At 39.2% G+C, this 19,914-nt stretch overlaps 1 protein-coding gene across 2 annotated transcripts; it reads right to left on the bottom strand.

The window, feature by feature from the left end:
• Nucleotides 1–268: 268 nt before the first annotated feature.
• LOC138588610 (mucin-3A-like) lies at nt 269–19,745 on the bottom strand. Of its 2 annotated transcripts, none has more exons than XM_069658835.1 (15): nt 19,689–19,745; nt 16,017–16,173; nt 13,026–13,216; nt 12,252–12,356; nt 11,127–11,265; nt 8,939–9,089; nt 8,211–8,343; nt 7,435–7,587; nt 6,602–6,639; nt 6,464–6,493; nt 6,167–6,333; nt 4,422–5,059; nt 4,187–4,286; nt 1,641–1,917; nt 269–1,184 (listed from the first exon to the last, which is right to left on the bottom strand). In XM_069658835.1, the coding sequence occupies exons 2-15, from the start codon at nt 16,146–16,148 to the stop codon at nt 1,102–1,104; spliced, it is 2,337 nt and encodes a 778-aa protein (XP_069514936.1). In that variant the 5' UTR covers nt 16,149–16,173; nt 19,689–19,745; the 3' UTR covers nt 269–1,101. The 2 variants fall into 2 exon arrangements, with proteins under 2 accessions (XP_069514936.1, XP_069514944.1); XM_069658843.1 differs by lacking the exon at nt 19,689–19,745 and adding an exon at nt 16,361–16,429.
• Nucleotides 19,746–19,914: the final 169 nt, after the last annotated feature.

The raw sequence follows: 19,914 nt of genomic DNA, 5'->3' as shown, positions 1-19,914 counted from the left end.
AATGTTTCATTGTTGGTTTAAATTGATCTGATGTGAGGTGCTTTGTAACTTGTTTTTTGAAAATTGCATTATAATAATAAATTATAACTAATATTATAATGTTGCACACGATGAGTCTTTCTGCAAGTAAGACTACATTTAGTTTTTCCCTCTATTATGGCTCCTTCTTAGTTTGTGCTCCAGCAATTGTTCAATTCTTGAAATAGCTGGCTAATGGATCATCGGCCTGTTCAGCTTTGTAACAAAATGGATCAATAAAACACACAACTCTGTTTGCACAAGTGTTTAATAGAATAGTCATGTTATACAAAAAATATATTTTTCCATTTACAGTAAAGATGGGTGCACATCACACAACCATAAGCACATTTTTTCTGTCTTAAGGTTTTTAGGTCTGGGACAAAATTGGATCTTAATCTTGGGTTAAGTGTCTCACTCAGTTCTTGAGGACAATTAACTTTTAATTGGCAATGTCCCATATAAATAAACATTTTAAAAACAGCGAGCAGCAGCCAATAAGAGGAGGGGTATCCTTCCTCCTGCTCAACATCAACAATTTACAGACTGGTTAGATTTTTACTCAATTTTATTATCTACACTTTTCCATTGTCTTGTAATATTGTACGCAGACAAAAATCTGCCTGTATGTGCCAAATGTTTACAATAATAAATCCTTCATGTATAGCAAGTAAGGTACACTAAATAGTTCAGAATAATGAAGTTTTCTTTTTTTAAGAAAACATACTTGTATTTAATTATATTACATTTATTGTATATATATTTTTCAAATTCCATGGACTCAAAACAGGGACGCCTAGATTACATTGCCAGGTCTGCATGACCCCTTTTCTGTGTCACATGCTTCAGCATCCTACCATAACTCTCATAAAGAGCTGCAATTGTAGGAATCATTCAATGCGAGAAGTTTAGCACCTCTTTTTCATGACAGTCATGTAGTGTTCTCCTGCTTTTATTTGTTGTTTTTCTTATATAAAGCTCAAAATATACACTGGAATTATGTGTAGGATTCAACACTCAAATGTCCCAAACAAGGCTAATGCAGTGCGCCATATTCTGACACATCATTGTCCAGCAGTGTGTTCAGTAAAGGAAGACGTTTTGAAGGTATATGCAGATTATCGCCGAAATCACTCCTGCTGCCGTGGCTGAGGCCTGAACTGGAGCTGCAAGACAGGAGAGGAGAGGTTACAGGAGTTGCATTTATACTTAATTTTATGCACATTTTAAATTTCACAAAGGTATCACATGCTTTTTATTTTTAAAGACATAAAAAGTGTAACTATCTATACTTAAATTTTAAAAATAACTAATTAGAGAATGCTTATTATGAATTAGGGACTAATTTTGGAAACAGTCGACTCGTTTGTGGCTCCAGCCAGCTGAGCAGTCCGATTAATATCAAACAGCTAAATATGACCCAGTGCTTAGTGTGTCCTCCAAAACAAAACAATCTTTAAAGAAATCTTAAAAGGTTAAAAAAGAAAAGGTTTATACAGATAAAGTTGAATTCACTCTACAGTTAACGATGTAATTCACAGGAAAGTGGAGTGTTCATGTCATGTATAATCGCACATTTAAAAATAAAGAGATGAAGGCCAGTTAAGAAGATAACATCTCACCATGTGAGGTTGTGGTGGTTTGGGCAGCTGTGGCGGGAGCAGTGATAATACTGGTAGTTTTTGGTTTAGCAGTGGTCGCTACACGAGTTACAACAGTTGTAATGGAAGGCGCAGCAGTGGTGACCACAAGGCTAACAGGTCCTGAGCGGACGGTGTAGGTTTTGGTATATACATTGCCGATCACGGTTCTATGAGTAAAGGTGCGGGTGCACATGTCAGGGCACTTCTGAGAGGGCAGCGTGGTGATACACAGATTCACTTGGCACTCGACGTACATCTGCAAAGTAAACAGATATAGAACAAAGAGATATATGTTAGCTGTTTTGGAAAGAATGCTATCAAACATACTTTCAACTTTTTAATATAACTTGAAATCTTTACAAGACACAAATCACTGGTAAAAATAATACAGTCACATTATCAGAGCTGTGGCAGAAAAATGGAAATATGTAGTAGATGTAATAGATTTATGTAGAATTAAAAAGACTTTATTTTACATGCCAAAATATACTTTTAAAATTGCTGATACGTTGCGACCAACTTGGGTCTGGATCTTGGCCCTGATGAAGATCCAAGTTGGTCGCAACCATAGACTGTATAAAAAGATGGACGACATGACAGCTCCCTAAAAGTGAAGCCAAAACATTTCGAGCGCCCCCTGCTGCCTGGCTGCAGTATAGGTCAGAAAGCCTGCCTCCTCCATGTCAACAGATGGGACATGAGTCAAACTATAGTCAAAATACACATCAAATACATTTTTCTCAAACATGGTTTCTGTTATTATAGTTAGTTCTTATCATGCTGATTTACGTCCAAGTGTTCATTTTTCTGACCAGTTTATTTCTAATTAGTTATTTGATGCTGTAAAAAGGATGAGTGACAGCTCTGTTGACAAATCAGGCTCCTGCAGCCGATCTGTTGCAGATTAGCAGAGTAGTGGAGGAACAACAAGAGGAGACATAACTAAAACAATCTACAGTCATTGAAGTTTCCATTTCTTTGAACGTTAACCTCCGACCAACACAAGAAGCTGTTCTGCTGTTAAATATGCCGACGTGCAGGATTTTTGCTGGGGTTTTTTCGGTGGTTAAGTGTGTGAGTTTTGGTTAGCGGAAGTAGCTACGGCGGCTTCACCCGCCGATCTCTACTGCGCAACTCTGGCTCAAAATGATGTCACCAGCGCAAGATGGCAGCGCCTATCACAGCGGCTATTTTAGCATTAATTTTGTACAATGAGAGCAGATGGAGACGTATCGTCATATGCAGTCATTGGTCGCAACAACTTTTTCAAATTATAGGCTATTATTTATTTATTTTTATGCAATGACCCCTTCAAAAGATTAACCATGCTTTTTATATTATCCACGATTGTCATCTTACCTCTTACTAGCGCATAATATCATGCTAACATTAGCTAACTAATGACAATCATACTTAACATAGTTAGGCTGATGCTAACTGAAGCAGCTATTCAATCATAATCTAAAATCTTAAACACCTGAGGATGGCACTTGAAGGAAAGTTAATGGGTCACCAAAGTTATTATAGTTCATTAAGAGGGGAACAGGGATGTGTGTACCACATTTGAAGGCAGTCCATTCTTCAGTTGTTGAGAAATTTCACTTGAACCACATCGAACTTATGATGGAGCTAGACACAAAGCAATGGCATTCGTCCTCTGGGGACCATGAATATTTATAACAGGTTTTCTTTCTAAAAATGCATCCATTAGCTGTTAAGATATTCAGTCTGACCTAAAGAGGTTGTTCAAATCCAAATAGCCTTGTTTATGATGAAAAGTGGATTTCCAAATGTTTGTGTCAGCTTTTTCAGCCGGCCTAATCAAGGCAAAATAACTCCTGTAATCCTGTTAAGTTACTCTGCACTTCTGTTGTCTACATGAGTGCCATACTCAAAGATTCAAATACTATCCACCTTAAAATAACAATCTCAAACGTTTTCATTTAAATTAATGTCTGTTAAGTCACTATCACCGAATGAGGTAACACAATGGTGATTGAGCCTATGGGCCACTGATGAAAGCCTTTTGCATTTGCAGTATTATGGACTGGGCGTCTGTGGAGACATTCACGGAAAAAATCACAAGCGGCGCCCAGTTAGTGATGCGTTTTCCATCAACCAGCAGTGGTTGGTCTGTCAGACAGATGACTACAGACACATCTTCAAAATTAAGTGAAAATCCAAAGAAAAAGAAACAAATTCGACGCTCAGATTAAGTCAAACAGTTTACAAACGAATGCAAGGAAAATCAAGAGTCAGAACCATGACAAAGGGAGCCAGCCATAGACGTAGAAGTGTTTAGATTGGGAAGAGTGCTCTCGTAATTACTAACTATTGTCAGTGGGAGGTGCTCAAGAGCACAACAATTTAAAGCTTTGAGATCGTATCTGCATATAAACACTGAAATTAAAATCAGTTTTCTCATTAGACTTGTAAATGGTGATTACTTATTATTTGATAACCACTCCCAGAAGAGGAAAACTGCTAAATTTTAATCTATGCATGTGTTGCATGAGAGTACAGACCGTTGATCCTTTGGCTTTCACGGAGCTCATATCAAGGCGGTAAATCTTTGCCTGGGTTCTTGATGTAATAACCTCTAATGTGGAGTTGGAAGATGAACACCTGAAAGACACAGAGTGATATGCTTCAAAGTCAGGGGTGACTTCTGCAGACAAGACAGAGTAAATATTTCATTCATTATTTTATATTGTATCTGTTCTGTTCAATGTGAAGATATTACAGTGGATGGTCACTGACCCTTGCTCCAAAATAGGCTGGGATTCTGCAAAGTCCGCTGTCTCAGACTGAATACAATTGCCCACTTGCATCTCGGCTCGATTGATGGTGCAGTTGGACATCACATGGAGGTCCAGCACATTAATTTTGGACCCGACAGGCGCACTGGTAGTGCCGCTCGTGAAGTTGAAAAATGTATTATTATACGTGACACTGGTGGGGTTGGTGTTAGGGGAGCTGGTGGAGTGAGTGTTAGGAGATCTGGTGGAGTTGGTGTTAGGGGATCTGGTGGAGTTGGTGTTAGGGGAGCTGGTGGAGATGCTGTCATTGGCTGAGCTGGGGATGGTTATGATGCTCTCTGATGGTGGTTCCACTTCGCGACGCACTCGTCCTGGTGCCAGGCGGAGGCGGCGAACCTCAGGGATGCGAGTGAATTTTGCCATCGGCCCCTCTCCTGGCAAGTGAAACTCTATCCAGTACCTCACAGTGCCAAAGGTCTCCGTCTCTGGGGGAATGCTGATCTTGTAGTTCGGCCCCTTCGCCTGGACTCCAGGAATACGGCAGGCCAGAGGGAGAATGAGGATGGGCGTGCGTCTGACCAGAGTGTAGGGATGCACACTTTTCAAGGTGTTGGTGTAAACCAGCTCTGAACCAGAGTGCTGGAAAAAAGAACAGGATAAGGAAGAATATGGATGTGATTTACCCTCAGCTGAATAATGTGTTACTGCAAAGTATATCTGAATTTAACACAAACTTAACATCCGACTGAAAAACAGTGTTTTACTGCTCTTAGATGTGGAAGTGTGCTGTGTTGCACCTGAAACCACACTGGTAAGTAGCCGACGCCTGTGACGTCATCATTTTAAAGCCTTTAGTTTGGCCTTTTGCACATTGCTACACCTCTATCCTGATTAACATGTCACACTTGGTAGCGACTTGTCAAGCACAGGTAGCCATTCCCTAGAGCATACCCTGCTCATCTATTCAAATCTAAATAGGACTATAATATACAAAACGAACATCATGCTGTATTGAATAAGACTTGAGAGCATAAACTCATCAGTAAAATATTAACTGAGGTAATAAATCAAGTGAGAAGTAAAGTCATTTGCTCATCTGACTAACTTCGGTAACCTGAGCAGGCGCCCCCTGCTGGCTATTAGAAATGATGCAGGATCAGGACACCTCCACAGTGGCTTCACTTTTGAAACCAAGCGGCTATGTCAAATTTTTCTTTGCAGTCTATGGTCAGTAGAGACAATATTTACATGGGGTGTGCAGTTTTCCTTTAAGCACTGCTTTGATTCTTTTTCTTAGTCATTCATAGATGGATACAGGAAGATATAAACTATACAGAATTAGACAAACACTGTTTAATTCAATGATTTCAAATGTCCACATAAAAAGCATAAAGTATTTTGGATACTCATTTATCATAAAAAGAATTGTTAGTTGCAATCTTTTGTCTTATGTACTGTCTAGAAATTTAAGTACTTATTAAACATAATCCCTCAAAACTAACACTAAAGACCTTAACTCATATGGATGTTAACACCATTAAACATCCTTAAAAAGATGCACCATTGGAAACTAGAAATCTCCAACTATTAATTGTTTGTGATGAATATAAAAAAGGTAGTTTTATCCGTTTGAAACTTGGTGTTAGGTGTCAGGAGGACATAAAGAGTCTAACAAAGAAAAGAAAAATGACGAAATGAAGGTCAGAAAGATAAAGAACAGCAGGTCAGAAAGGTGGGGTATGTTACCACAGCTTTGGTGCCGCAGCCATCCAAGGAGATGGTTGCAGTCAGGTGTGTGCTGTTGTAGGTGACAGGACAGGTGGGGCTGTTGAGCTGCAGTTCGGCCAGGTTGATGTTATTCAGGGTGGTGACAGGGAGCACCAGAGTCATTGCTTTATTTTCACACTTTAGCTCTGCAGGCAGACAGCAGCAGACTCTTATATTTTTAATGCATTCGAACACACAGACATTATTTATAAACTTAATTATTGGAGAACACACACAAAATATTGTCAAAATGTATCAGTGTCAAATTGTATCTACCTGTTCCTGCAGGTAGCGTCCTCATCTCCCCTGAAAAGATTAAAAAAGAACAGAGTTTTTTTAAAGAGTTGTGTATTCGGCGCTACACTGAAGCATAACTTTCACTCTTGAGCATTTCTAGTAAGCAGAAGGTCTTACTTTGGTACAGCCACACACATCTGGGCTCTGACTGCAAACTGGAAAGACAAGAAGGGCAGATAAGTCATGTAAATCAAAAAATGCAAGCGTAGGAGCACTTCCTGGACTCAGTGAGTGTGCTGAGGTGCTGAATCCTCCAAGGCACTCTTTTCTTCTTGTGATTAACTTAATATACTCCGATCAAGACATGCACATTTCCCTTGCAGTGTAAGCAGGTGTGTTTGTGAACAATTTACTGTTATGTACATATAATTTTGTTACATGTTAGAGGAAGTAGACATATAACAATGAGAGGGAGGGGCACGGCGTAATCACAGGCCTCTTGCTGAAATGAAACAAAAGATGTTCCAGTTTTACAGTTCGTGTATTTACCCGCGGGCGACAGGACGCCTCATAGTTTCGTGTTTTGACACGTCACATGTACATTATGCTTGTTTCTCAAGTATCTGCACAAAGGTTTTTATGTGCACACGAGTGAGAGACAAAAAAAGTAAGTAGTTATGCGGTAAAAGAGAAAACACTTTTGGTATACCTGCGTATGAAGTTATTATGTGTAGATGTTGAATGTGACACCAAGGTTGTCCAAATGATCCTGATGGCTTACATTGTTTGTTGAAACATGAAACAATCCAAGTAGGAACTGGTTTTCAGCTCAGCCCAGTCACAGTGTGTTACTCTATTGAGTTTAGTTTAGAGTTAATTACAGGTTTTATGAGGAAACTTGTTACGGTAATAGAATATTCTTTAAAGAATCCTTACACTAACCCCCTGAGAGTGAATTACATCACAATGTCTGGCTTAATTAGTGCTGTTCAGTTCACATAACTACCTACCTCTTGGTATTCGCGGCAAAGCAGATGGGCAGAAGGCGGGCCAGTTTGTTTTCAGAGCGGACCCAGCCCATTTTCATCGTGGACAGGGGTCCGACTGATTGAAAGTCAACCCTGAAGAGTTCCGGTGGACCGACCACTGCTACCTCTACAACGCTGCAATGAGGAGAGAAACTTTTAAGACCAACTTTCAATGCTGTATTTGTGGCAGTTTGCATTAAGACCCTGTAAACCCTGGGCTAATCCATGGTTATGAAACAGACTGAAATTAATTCTGATTACTCTATATGACCTACAAAAGCAAACCAGACCATCAGCGACAAGATTGATTATTTATATGTTTTTTTTCAATGCCTGAAACTGCTGGGGGGGGTAGGTGTCAGACGAAGCATTTAACTGCACGCTGCCTTTGTTTAAATTTTCCTGGGCAAAAATGTAAAGTGAGTGATACAGATGACTGTTAAAGAAAGCAGGATGAGATTTTTTGTTAAAAACCACCACTTAAGCACGTACAGGAGAAAATCAGCAAAGAGATTAAAAGTGCGGCTTTGTCCACAGGGGGCGCCAAAACAAACTGAAAGTTTGTGTCATATTAGACCTCATCCACCCCTCCATGGACATGTATGTTTTACTTATGAATCATCTTCTTACTGACAGGTGGAACGTTTCCCAACAATAATAAAATGTGGCACACTGAATGATGTACATGCTATGTACTCTGCTGTTTTCTTTCCATTGCGTCCCACTCAGATTTCTGACACTCAAAAGAAGAGACACACCTCTCCCGCTGTGAGCGGTAGTTGATGTCGAATTTCACCTCCTGGTACGGCATCACAAACAGCGTGGAGTCCTCTCTGGGGTTTTCATCTGTCGCCACAGGTTCATCACTGCAGCTAGTAGACGACTCCTCCACTGCAAAGAAGGAGAATAAACTTTGTTTCAACTGCAAGAGGCATTGAAGGAACTTTGAGTGTTTCCACTGTATAGACCAGCGCCTCAATTTTGTTCCAGGGAGATTATTTTACCCCCCAAAAAGTCTCTGCATTGGGGATAATATTTTAAATAAGCAAATATCCTTATGTCTAATTCCAGTTGATGTGTTAATAAGAATAAGAATAAGACATTTTATTTGAAGGCACCTTTCATGACACCCAAGGTCACCTTGCAGAGCATAGCAAATATAAAATAAGCGAGGTTCAACCAAACAGTATTAAGACAAGTAAAACCAGTATAAAACTACGAGTAAATGGTACATGGATACACCTGATGTAATCCTTTAAAAGATGGCATGGCGGGTGGAAACGCAGCTAAAGAGCAGAGAAACTGTAAAACACAGGACTAAAATGGGACAAAGCCTAAACTAAAATATTCTTTAACCAATGCTTATTTATGGTGTTAAGAGTCCGGGGTTAGTTAGTCTTACTAGTCTTATTCTGTAAGTCTTTATGTTTGCTGACACAAAGGCCACATTAATCCTGTTGTTACACTGTATGTTTGACAGACTCACCGGTGAGAGACAGGTGCACGGGGACAGAGCTGAGCGGTTTGTTTTCTGTGAGCTGGATCGTTCGGGGAACAGGAATCCAGTCCTCGGCCATCAGGTAGATGAAATACTGTCCTGCTGCTGCTTTTCCAGTGAATTTCAACGAGCATTTCTCCTGGTGAAAGAGGTCAGCCAAACAGAATGTCACTAATAATTCATAGTTTCAACCAACAAGCTCAACAAGGAGGTTTGTGTCTGTGTTTGATGGTTATTCAAAGTAACTGGGTCTTATTTTCGCACACTGTTGAAGTTTTTCTTTAGTTAAATTGGCACAGCACCCAGAGGGGTTTACATTCTCAAATCTACAAACAAACAAACTTCTTTAGAAATGCTGAAACAAGAAGAGATATTATAGGTCAAAATGTCTGGACAGAGTTAGTAAAGTGATGGAGGCATTTCCTGTGGTTTTTAGTGAGAAAAACAATTTCAACTGCAGACATTTCTATGACTATGATTTTTAACTTTATTGTTATAAAAAGGAGCGAAATGCCACCAAGATAAGAGACCCAGTTGGGTAATTTGTGTGTCTGTCAGTAGACATCCGCACAAAGACATGAAAACCAGTTTCGATGTATACGTGTGTACGTGTGTTTTGTAAGTATGAGTGTGCGTTCGTCTGTAAAATTCCATCAAAGTTAGAAAAACACTGGGCAAATAACCGAGCATATGTAACATGTCATAAGTAACATTCCCCACATAGAGAAGAAATCAAGTCTTTCTATGTCAGTCATTGTGTTATGCATATATAAACATGTATGTGCGATAGGTAGATTTAAATAGACAAGGCAGGTTTATTTATATTGCACATTTCAGCATTAAAATAGCATTAAGTTGTGCATTAAGGATTACACTCTGAAAAAAACTCCCATTATGAAAATCTTTTTGAAAATAGATTTATAAGTTTAAAAGTATGCAAGATACATTTAACTTAATAATAGAACAAATGACCTCCATGACTCTTGAGTTAATACCTGAGCCTACTGCTGACTCGTTTCACTGACAGATGTCTGCTTTTTGGCCCTGTCCATACTCTCATAACATGTCATTCAACATCTTTCGCTTTACCTGTTCTGCTTCTTTACTGTAAAGTACAGCTTTGTACAACAATCGCTTAAAGTGAGGGGAATGCTTTTCTGTTTCGCTCTTCAGTTTTGAAGACAGTCGCTGGAAAATATTTATTTTACTTTGCTATTGACTTTACAAAAAAATACCAAAGAGGATACTTCACATTCAAGATATGTCCATGTCTGTAATTTGATGGTGTATAAGGTTGTAAAAAGGAAAACAACAGAAAAAACACTAATTACTCAAAAATCTGTTTGTCACATGCTTATGTGACGGGTGTGGTCTTGTGTTGTATCGTTTTAAAAGTTTCACAGACCAGGATTCCAGTTTATTTGTTTATTCTTGCGGTGGACAATTGCGATCGCTGGAATGTTCTCGAACCTGCATTCAGGACTGATACTCTTACATCGGCAAGTTAAACTGGGAAGAAAGGTAGGGTGCGTCGGTCTCTTGTGGACAACCACACATGTTTTTTTAAGTGACAGAACACTGAACCAAAGTATATATATATACAAAATAGATAAGCATAATACATATATCTAGAGCTGGCAGCATGGCAACCGTGTTACACTCAAACAGTTGAGCACTGAAATGCAATGACTGTACTGCAAGGCCCTACATTAAAAGATCCAGACTCAGTAACAGAAAATGTATACACAGATATCTAGTGGAGGTTAGTAACTAAGTACATTTACCCAAGTAAGTACTGTAATAATGTACTTTTTATTAGGTTACATAAATCTGACAGCTGTAGTTACTGGTAACTTGGAGAAAAAGACTCTATTAACAAAATAAAGCCGTCAATCATCCTCTTACATATGATTCATTGTTTTACAAGAGTGTTTAAAAGCATATAAAGAAGCTCAAATAAACTGCATCAACCAAATACACCAAGTGAACTTAAATCGAGTTGTTCTTCCTTTGCCAAAAGTCACAAATATTGATGACATATTTAAATAATTGTGTTGTCTTACAGCTGGGATCCGCTCCAGCCCCCCCGAGACCTTGAACAGGGTAAGTGGTATAGATAATTGATGGGTGGTGTTGTGTTCTTGTGTGCACTGCTTAATAGTGCAGTCACACTCACCTCATGCAGCTCTATGAAGGAGTGCTGAGTGCAGTTGACACACTCTCCCAGGTCCTCGCGAGCAAAGCGACACTGCACCCTGTCCCCGTCCAGGTCTTTCACCGACAATGGGAAGTGGTGAGGGCAGTTCACACGGGCCCTGATCCAGTTACACAGAAACAGAGAGATATTCAGCACCTTAAATCACAAACACCGACTCAAAGGAGGGAAAAGAAAGTTGATATGGTCAAATCAGTACAACTGAAAATAAAAGCATGCTGTATTACAGTAAATGGTTAGATGCTGGTGGCTAAAACCTGGCAGGATCACTAACTTCCTGGAGTCTTTGCTGTTAGCCTGACAACTGGTGCTGGCCAACAATTAACAATTAACCACCCTTAAAAAAAGTACCTGAAAAATGTTGTAATTTTTTTTATATCGGTAAGTTTTGTGTTTTGACATGAAATTTAAAGGCCCCCTCCAGTGCAAATCAAATGTTTAACCTTGTAAACATCTCCATGTGGTGTTTTTCATGCGCTACAAGACATATCAGGGACAACATGAGCAGTCATCTCCACGGCTGGGCCTGTCTGCTTTTAAACTGCAGTGTACCAAGGACAGGCTGAACAACACGTTTTCAGATTGGCAGGTTTGAGACGTCACAAACCTAAGGAGCCAGTCCCGTTAATGGATGGGGTGACGCTATGCATATCATTATGTGCAACCTATGGCAACCACTTCAGCGATGCACGAGCCAGCTGTAACCATCAGCTGTAATTTTTGCAAACTCACTACTGACTACGAACATTAACGTTACTACTACTGATTACTACATTTCAAGCTCGCTAAGTTTCAACAAGTTGCCACTAAACGATGGCAGAGACGTGTTTTGTCTTTAGCGGTTATTTTACGAAAGGAGAAATACAGTGTATAGTGAGTGGGGACTATGCAGATTCGGGAGAAGGAGGAGATGCCTTGGGAGGATTTTTACAAGGTAAAAACATATCAGACACAATTTATGATTTCAAACAGAGCATTTTGTATGTCTTAAAACATGACTGGAGCTGCTCTTTAAAGTACTTCCTTTGAATAATTACAGTACAGGACAGGTTGGTAGTCTGGTCCTTGCATGTGTGCGTACATTACCTTAGTGGAGGAGGGAGAGCAACATAAGCAGGCTGGTTGAGTCTCCCGCTGTTTTCCCGAACCACGGGTCCTGCTTTTATTGATACGTAAATTTCTGTGTTGGACCTACACATTTAAGAAAACAAACATATGTTTTAGAGTCAACGATAATTAACTAACCTGGTTTTAATCACCACATCAAAAGCCCCATTAAAAAACACAAAGCATGGATAAGCAATGGAGAAGGGGCAAAAGTGACAGAAACATGGACAAAGCGAGAAATAAAATAAAGACTTGAAATGATACATACCAAAAAAACATTTTAATAAGAAACACACAAACACAAAAAAACCTTAATTTCAGTCAGACAACTCCCGTTTGTGATCGTTTGAAATGTTTTTTGCAGCAGCAGAACATAGCTTGTGTTTGGCGTCTAGACTCAGACCTCATCGTCCTCGCAGATTTATTTTACATGCAGAAATTTGAGGAGTGATGAGATGATATAACACCCCCAAAGCCACAGCCTGCAGGTGGATGCTGGGGTGGTGGTGGGGCTGAAAGTATGAGCGCAGTACTGGTGCAGGGCAGCGGGGGCAGTGACAGAGCGGAGGGAGAGACCGGAAATCTTGCATTTAAGAGGCATGAAAGTATGAAGACTAAAGATTTTAAAGTGGCCATCTTTGTTTAGTATATGGGCTACATAAGGACAATGTGTGGCTCTAAAGGTATAATGGTTTCAGATGTTGGAGGTCAGAGGTCACAGAACATGTACGTATGTGTATGTAGGTCACATACCCTAAACTGATGGTCCCAGTGTAATTACTGGCGACAGTTTTCTGCCACTGGCGCGCACACCAGCCGGACCCTGGTTTGGTGCCGACGAAGGGTAACGAGGTTTGGTGGACCAGACAGTCCTCGCCTTCAGCACAGAGTCCTGTCAAATCTGGACACGGAGCCGGAGCGATGGCACTGAAGTGAGCGCGCACCTGCAGAGAGGAGCAAGGAGACAACATGACAAAATGACAAAAGTCTCTGTTGTGTGCAGTGACTGATAACGGACAGATCTGACTGAAGCTCAGGAACCTGTAGGGCGAGTACAGTCTGTCCTCACTCACTCACATATTTACTGTCATTGTGTGGTTCAGGAGGTTTCAGACTTTGGCTATTTTTGATTCAGTCTATCAAAACAAAACAAAACAAACAAAAAAAGGTTTAAAAAGTTAAGCTAAGGAGTGTTTTTGGTTCACCGACAGCAAATGGCACAATGAAAATGTAACAAAGCAAGACAAACACTTTACAGGAAAGCACATTACCCTTTACTTCCTCCAAGAAGGAGGGTTTGTTTTCTGTGCTTGTTTCTGTCTGTCAGCAGGATTACGGGAAAAGTACAGGCCTGATTTTTATGAAACTTGGTGGAAGGATGTTGCACGGGCCTTGACATTGACCTTATATATAGAAGTACATATTTAATTGACAGTTGAAATAAGGGCACTTCAGCAAGGCACAATCATATTTTAACATCCGTGTTACAGAAGCATATCGAGACATATAGAGAGGCTGTGCTTTCTGATTTGCATATCATTAGAGACTGGACAATCGGCCTTGGCGGAGGTCTGCACTCTCACAGTGCCGTCCTAGTTTATTAAATCAAGAGTGATCATTCATTCAAATTCCCATATATTACAAAAAAGGTTACTATTATGGGGTTAAGGAAGACATTTCATTCTTATTTCTGTTTGGTACATATTTCCCAGGGATTTTATACAAATTCAACTTTAACTTTATTGACCCAGAGGGGACCTACCCCCTACTCTGACATTAGTTTCATTAAGGGTCAGGTCATTAAACAGGTCCAGCGTTATAAATATGTCCGTTCTACAATTTGTGCCTGCAAAATAAATCGTCATGTGCAATAAACACATTGCAAAAGCCTGCTGGAATTATAATGTAAAAACCTTTTTATGTACCCATGCGCTGCATTCACGTGCACACATCTGACCAATCAGATGGAGACCTCAATACACTGGCACACATTTACACTAACCGGCCAATCAGATAAAGTCCGAGTAAAGCGTACTTCTCTTAGAAAAAATGTAGCTGAGGAAAATGTGGCTGACAAATACCTTATGGTAAAAAAATCTGCCTTTCAGAAATATTTTGGATTCAGGCGAGGGATATGTAACAAACATGGGGGCTATATTTAACATTCAAACAACAGGTGGATTTACAAGCTGTAATTTCATAGCTCTACGCACACGTCAATGTTTGTTGTTCTATCGTAGGTCATATCATATCGCAATATCGAGCAACATTTACACACAGTTCATACTTCCTCATATTGTGCATAAGTGTTAATAAGGTGACATTCAGTAACAGCACAGCTGCAAAGAAGGAGTTAGACAGCAAAGACTCTTCCTTCAACTGGAAGCTTAACTGGTTTGGCGCGAATACTAAATGCATGACGCGCTTCCACAGCTTCGTGGTAGTCATCACCTTCTTCATTATTACTTTGGTTAGGTAATACTTCAAGTTTCTTTAGCGAGTCACTTGATTTTGGACTGCTATGGCTGCAAGTACAGCGAGCCCCTCTGCACCATAGGGAGCTGAATCTGCACCCACTGGATGGTACAGTGACGTGGTAACACCATGTAACAGGTAACAGCATATGAGCGTCAGACATCGCGTCACATCGCGTGACATGGATGTGTGATTTCCTGGGCTTGAGTCTCTGCAAAGCGAGTGATGGGCTCACAATTGAGCTCTGAGAAGCTTGGGTGTGGGGAGACCAATTATCTTGGCAGCAGAGTCGGTAATGGGTGTGAGACTGGCGCGGTGGTACAGCATCAAGTATGTTTAAAAATAAAACAGGTGGATTAGTTGAGCAGGATGTTTTGAACAATACTTCGGTGCCAGACTTTATGCTTGGCTGATTTTTGGATATCCATTGTATGAGCTTTATGTCGAGCTTTTTGCTGATTGTGAGATATCTGAAGCGGTCTACCATGTTTATTGGGTTATATATGACCATTAAATAAAGATGAAATAGATTCCAATCAATTTCACCATGAATGGGACTTTATATTCCTAATTAGACCACTAAAAGGTTACATTTCCTGTTAAAAAGGCAAAGAGCATGAGCCTCTTCATACACACTTATAACTGTGAAATGTGTGCTTTTAAAGTAGATCCTGTCTCCATTAAAGTGAAAAGACAAGGGGTAACTTGTAAAACCTGCGTGAAATTATTACGTACCTTCTCTAAAAGATTAGCTAAAAATAATAAGGTGATTGTAAGATATCTGGGGTTTGATGAGAAATAAAATCTGAATGGAAATGATGAGAAACACCTGGAAAGGTCTTCGTTTGGATGGTTTAAAAACATTTAAAATGCAGATTTCTAAATACTTTATTGCTCATGTACCATGTAACTTTTATTACTCTTATTGCATTTATCACTGCATTTTATTATTTGTTTTGTATCTCTGTATTGAATGACCTGTCTGTCTGTCACTCTATGTTGTTGCTGCAGTCTAAGCAGGTTTCTCTTGAGAATGAGACCACGTGTCTTAATGAGATTATCTGTCTAAATGAAGGCTAAATAAAAATAAAATAAAATGCGTGATGTTAAAGTTATGAACCTGTTACTTTCAATCAGCAGATAAATGGTTGGTTTGTGCTCAAGCTGTCTCCTCAGGTGGCACGAAATGTCAATAAATAAAAGAAATGTAAGAATATAAATGTGTTTGAGACGCCATGACAAAGACGTTTTTAGAGGAATGTTGCTCACCGTTTCTCCACTCTGGTTTTTCAGGGGCACGACGTGGACCGTCATACCCAACGAAGAGGCTTGGCAGGCCGGGCCCAACAGGAGCAGAGCCAGGCCCTGCAGCAGGATACTCAGCTTAGATCTGTTCAGCATCTCAGCTCCTCAGGGAGGTGGGAACCTTTGGGACATACAGGTAGTTCATCAGTCAGGGCTTTTTGTAAGAGGGTAAAGTAGCTTTTTTCAGTGTATATTAAGCTGAGCATCAATAAGCAAACGATAAAAAAAGCTTGATTTAGACACATCTATAATCATTCATTTTATGCAGTTCACACATGTATACTAAATCAACATATTCTAAGACCTACCGAGCATTATGAGTGTGGAGACTTTCTGAAAGAAGGCTGCTGTTTGACGTCTGTCAGAGGGGATTGTGGTGTGACGAGGTTGTTATAGAATCACAGAGTTATTGTCTAGGAAAAAATGTGTGTAGTGTGAATCGCTTTGAAGTTAATTCTGCATCTTTTTACAAAGTATTCTGATCATTGGAACAGACATATGCAGAGTCTGTAAGAAGAGTGCTGGTACAAATGGTCACTTTAGGTACCAACCATCACCAAAGGTTGCGACCCTTCTCACATTCCAGAGAAGATAACTCACACATCCTTTCTGCAAAGAATATAAGGACTAAAGTGACTGATTCTCCTATGCAATTGTAAAAGTAATGTTATGCTGAGCTAACATATTTTAATACTGTGAAAATTGTTTTAACATGAATCTGAAACTGCAGTTCTCCTCATCCTCCTCCTCATGTCTGTCTCCTAACAAAGGAAGACCACATGTGGACAAGTGAGATCATTTGATCCTTTTATTTGATGTGCAGAAAGGTTTACCTGTGCATATGCAGACGTGTACGTGTACATACTTTTGTCGTCATAACGGATGTTGCCATCAACCTTGTTGTTTAATTAACTAATTATAAGTTTTCTCTGTTTTGTCAAAATTGGGTGGCGTCCAACACTGAATTTAAGGTAAACCTAAATCCTGTTGCTATCAATTAGTTATTAGTTATTAATCTTGCTTCCCATTTACGCTACATGTGAGAGAGATGATTTGAGTGATGACTGATGTGGAGGTTTAAGCAGACACGAAATGGAACAATTCATGGTGCGGTATGAGCAATTTGCGGTTTGTGACGCCCGATGGTTTACATGCTAAGAACAGGTTGAGGTAAAAATAGACACAAGCAGAAAGATAAGAGGTGAGTATGTAAGAGGTTAACATGTAAGAGGTTAGCATGAAAGCAGATATTACATTACAGGGTGATACAAGGAGACATCGACCAAAACAACCAACACAAATGATGATAATAAAAATAGAATATGATATTTAAAGGAGCCCATCACTGAACGGCATCTGTCGTGGACTTTTTTAATTGGACAATAGGGATCATGCGACTTTTTAATGACAACTACAATACTCACTACCATATCTCATCAGTTGATTTTTTTAGCAGTTTTTTAGCATATCTTTAAACATGTTTAAATCATATACATTTTAGTTTGTTCCAAATACAACCTCAGCTCTTTGCTGCCTTTATATGCCGATTTATAATGTTACTAGATTTATTGGTTTTGTGTCATAAATGTTTTTCAGTCAGTAACGCTGATTCTCTTATAAAGTTTGATCAAACTCTTAATCAACTATCTTTCAAATGTTACTAATAGCAAAAAACACAATGTTTTTGTATTTCTTGTATCTTTAACTCACATAAAAAATACAGGTGTAACTTATTACAGGGGAGGGCTGGGGAGGTGGACACTTACAATAAGATGACACAGCATATGACCGTCATGCCAGCGCGATCTACCCGTATGATCAAACTGTATCTTTATCGTACCATCGTTATTCTATTAGGAACTGTCTATTTGCATTTAATCCATATTCACTTTAAGTTTTATATCAGTTGGTCTTATTTGCAACCTGGCACAATCATTTCCTTAGGATTAATAATGTTCCACCTTGTCTTATCTGACGATCAATACCATATCTAATGATGTCTAAAGTTGTATTAAACAAATGATAACAGGTGTAGACAAAAGAGTTAGCATACCATAAGACACATAGAACATACTATAACTATGTATGATACAATAAAACGTCACTAATGTCTCCATCATGAAAAGGTTTTGGTGCCATCGTTCTTCACATTTCAGTCTTTAGTTGAATTTAAACTATAATGCAGATTATTCTGGTTCTCAGAGGAAGTTTAAAGGTTCAGTCTTAGATTTTAATACGTCTGCCCTCCATCTCTCCATAAATAATTCTCTTTCGTTTTGTTGGTGGATGTGTTTTTTGGTTTAACGTTCCAAACAGAAACTGCTCTTTCATCTTTCTGCCATTTCTTTTTTTCATTTCTTCTACTGCTAGAGGACGAAACCTGATAAGATTAAGACTTGCTGCAGGTTTAAGACAATAACAGACAAGCGTTTTTTTAGATTTCGAGTCATCAGTTATTGCTCGTCCTCTTAAATGTTTTCTTTTATAATTTGCCAAAATCAAATTAAGAAACACAAATGCTGCATTAACTTCAGGGCACTGAAGCATCCGGAGGATAAAAGACAGTTTCAGATGAAGGTTATTTAAACATCTTTTTCAATAAAGTTATTAAGGTAAAATAACAAATAACTCTGCGGCCTGAAACAAACATTTGTATCCATCCATCCCTTTTCCACTTCAAAGGGTTGCCCGCCAATTGGAAAGTTGGTGGTTGGATAAGTAATGATTCATTTATCAGTTGCCTTACATGCCACTAAATTAGTGTATGACTGCGACATGTAGTGTAAAAGCACTTTGATTGGCCTAAAGACCAGAAAGATGCTCTATTAGTTACAAGCACTGTTACATTTCTTTTGTTTACATTAAGTAAGGTTGATGCCAGGGCCTATTCAATATTTTGTTTGGGGCTCTTCAGCAGGTTAACATGGCCCCGATCTTATGTAAAAACACGTCAGAGATGTAGAACATTCAAAAGGTTTTCAAACCATCTTATAAGTGGTTTCACCTCGTGAAGTAAAGCTCAGCTCTTACTGTCTGAGGATAAAATGGTTGAGTGTTTTGAGAAGAACTGGTTCAAACCTTTTTGTTATCACAGAGTGGAACAACTTTTGTCTACTTTTGTTCTCTTCAGAGATAATTTTCTAAAACAGGTTTAAAACTGGAACAGACACATCTCAGCTGCATGGCTGACTGTGTGGTATGTGGAGCTCAAACACATTATTTATGGTGGGAAATTATTCAACCTCAGGTACACGACAGTGGTTTTCAAAGCTGTGAAACAGATTGTTCTTTAACTATTGTAAGATATATTTGATATTACTGTTGATTAAACTGAAAATTGAGTCGCATGTTCCTTACCGAGCTTCTTATTAGATTTACTTCATGGACTAAAGGAAAAATCACTCTGTTACAAGACATAAATCTGTGCAAGTCCACTAATAATGTCCTTTAATTTAAAGTTAATCCGTTTTAATTGTATGAAATACTTAAACTGAACCTGTGAAAGCATTCAACAGACCAATCCTCCAAGCTTTGTCGTCAGAATTACACTATTATGTTGACTTAAATCTCCAGAACCTCCACAGAACAGTGCAAAATTAAAACATATCTGATATAGACGTGAAATAAATTTCCTACCTTAAGCCACACGTCCTTTTTAAAAGCTTCAAAGTCCCTGCAATTGAGGTTTTACCCCGAGTGAAACAATCAGCATGATGAGTTTTCAGTGACGATGTTCTTTATATACGTCTGGTGAAGTTAAGGTGGAGTTAAGCTAAGTTAGCAACAGAATGGAGTTAAACCGGCCCGACCAGAGTCCATGTAAGTGGCATGACAGAAGTTGCACGCCAGAGACGAGACGAGA

Source organism: Semicossyphus pulcher, unplaced genomic scaffold (assembly GCF_022749685.1).
Source record: "Semicossyphus pulcher isolate SPU_LCO1_2020_fin unplaced genomic scaffold, fSemPul1.0.p SCAF_1, whole genome shotgun sequence".
Lineage (NCBI taxonomy): Eukaryota > Metazoa > Chordata > Actinopteri > Labriformes > Labridae > Semicossyphus > Semicossyphus pulcher.
This window is presented reverse-complemented; position numbering and strand designations above follow the sequence as displayed.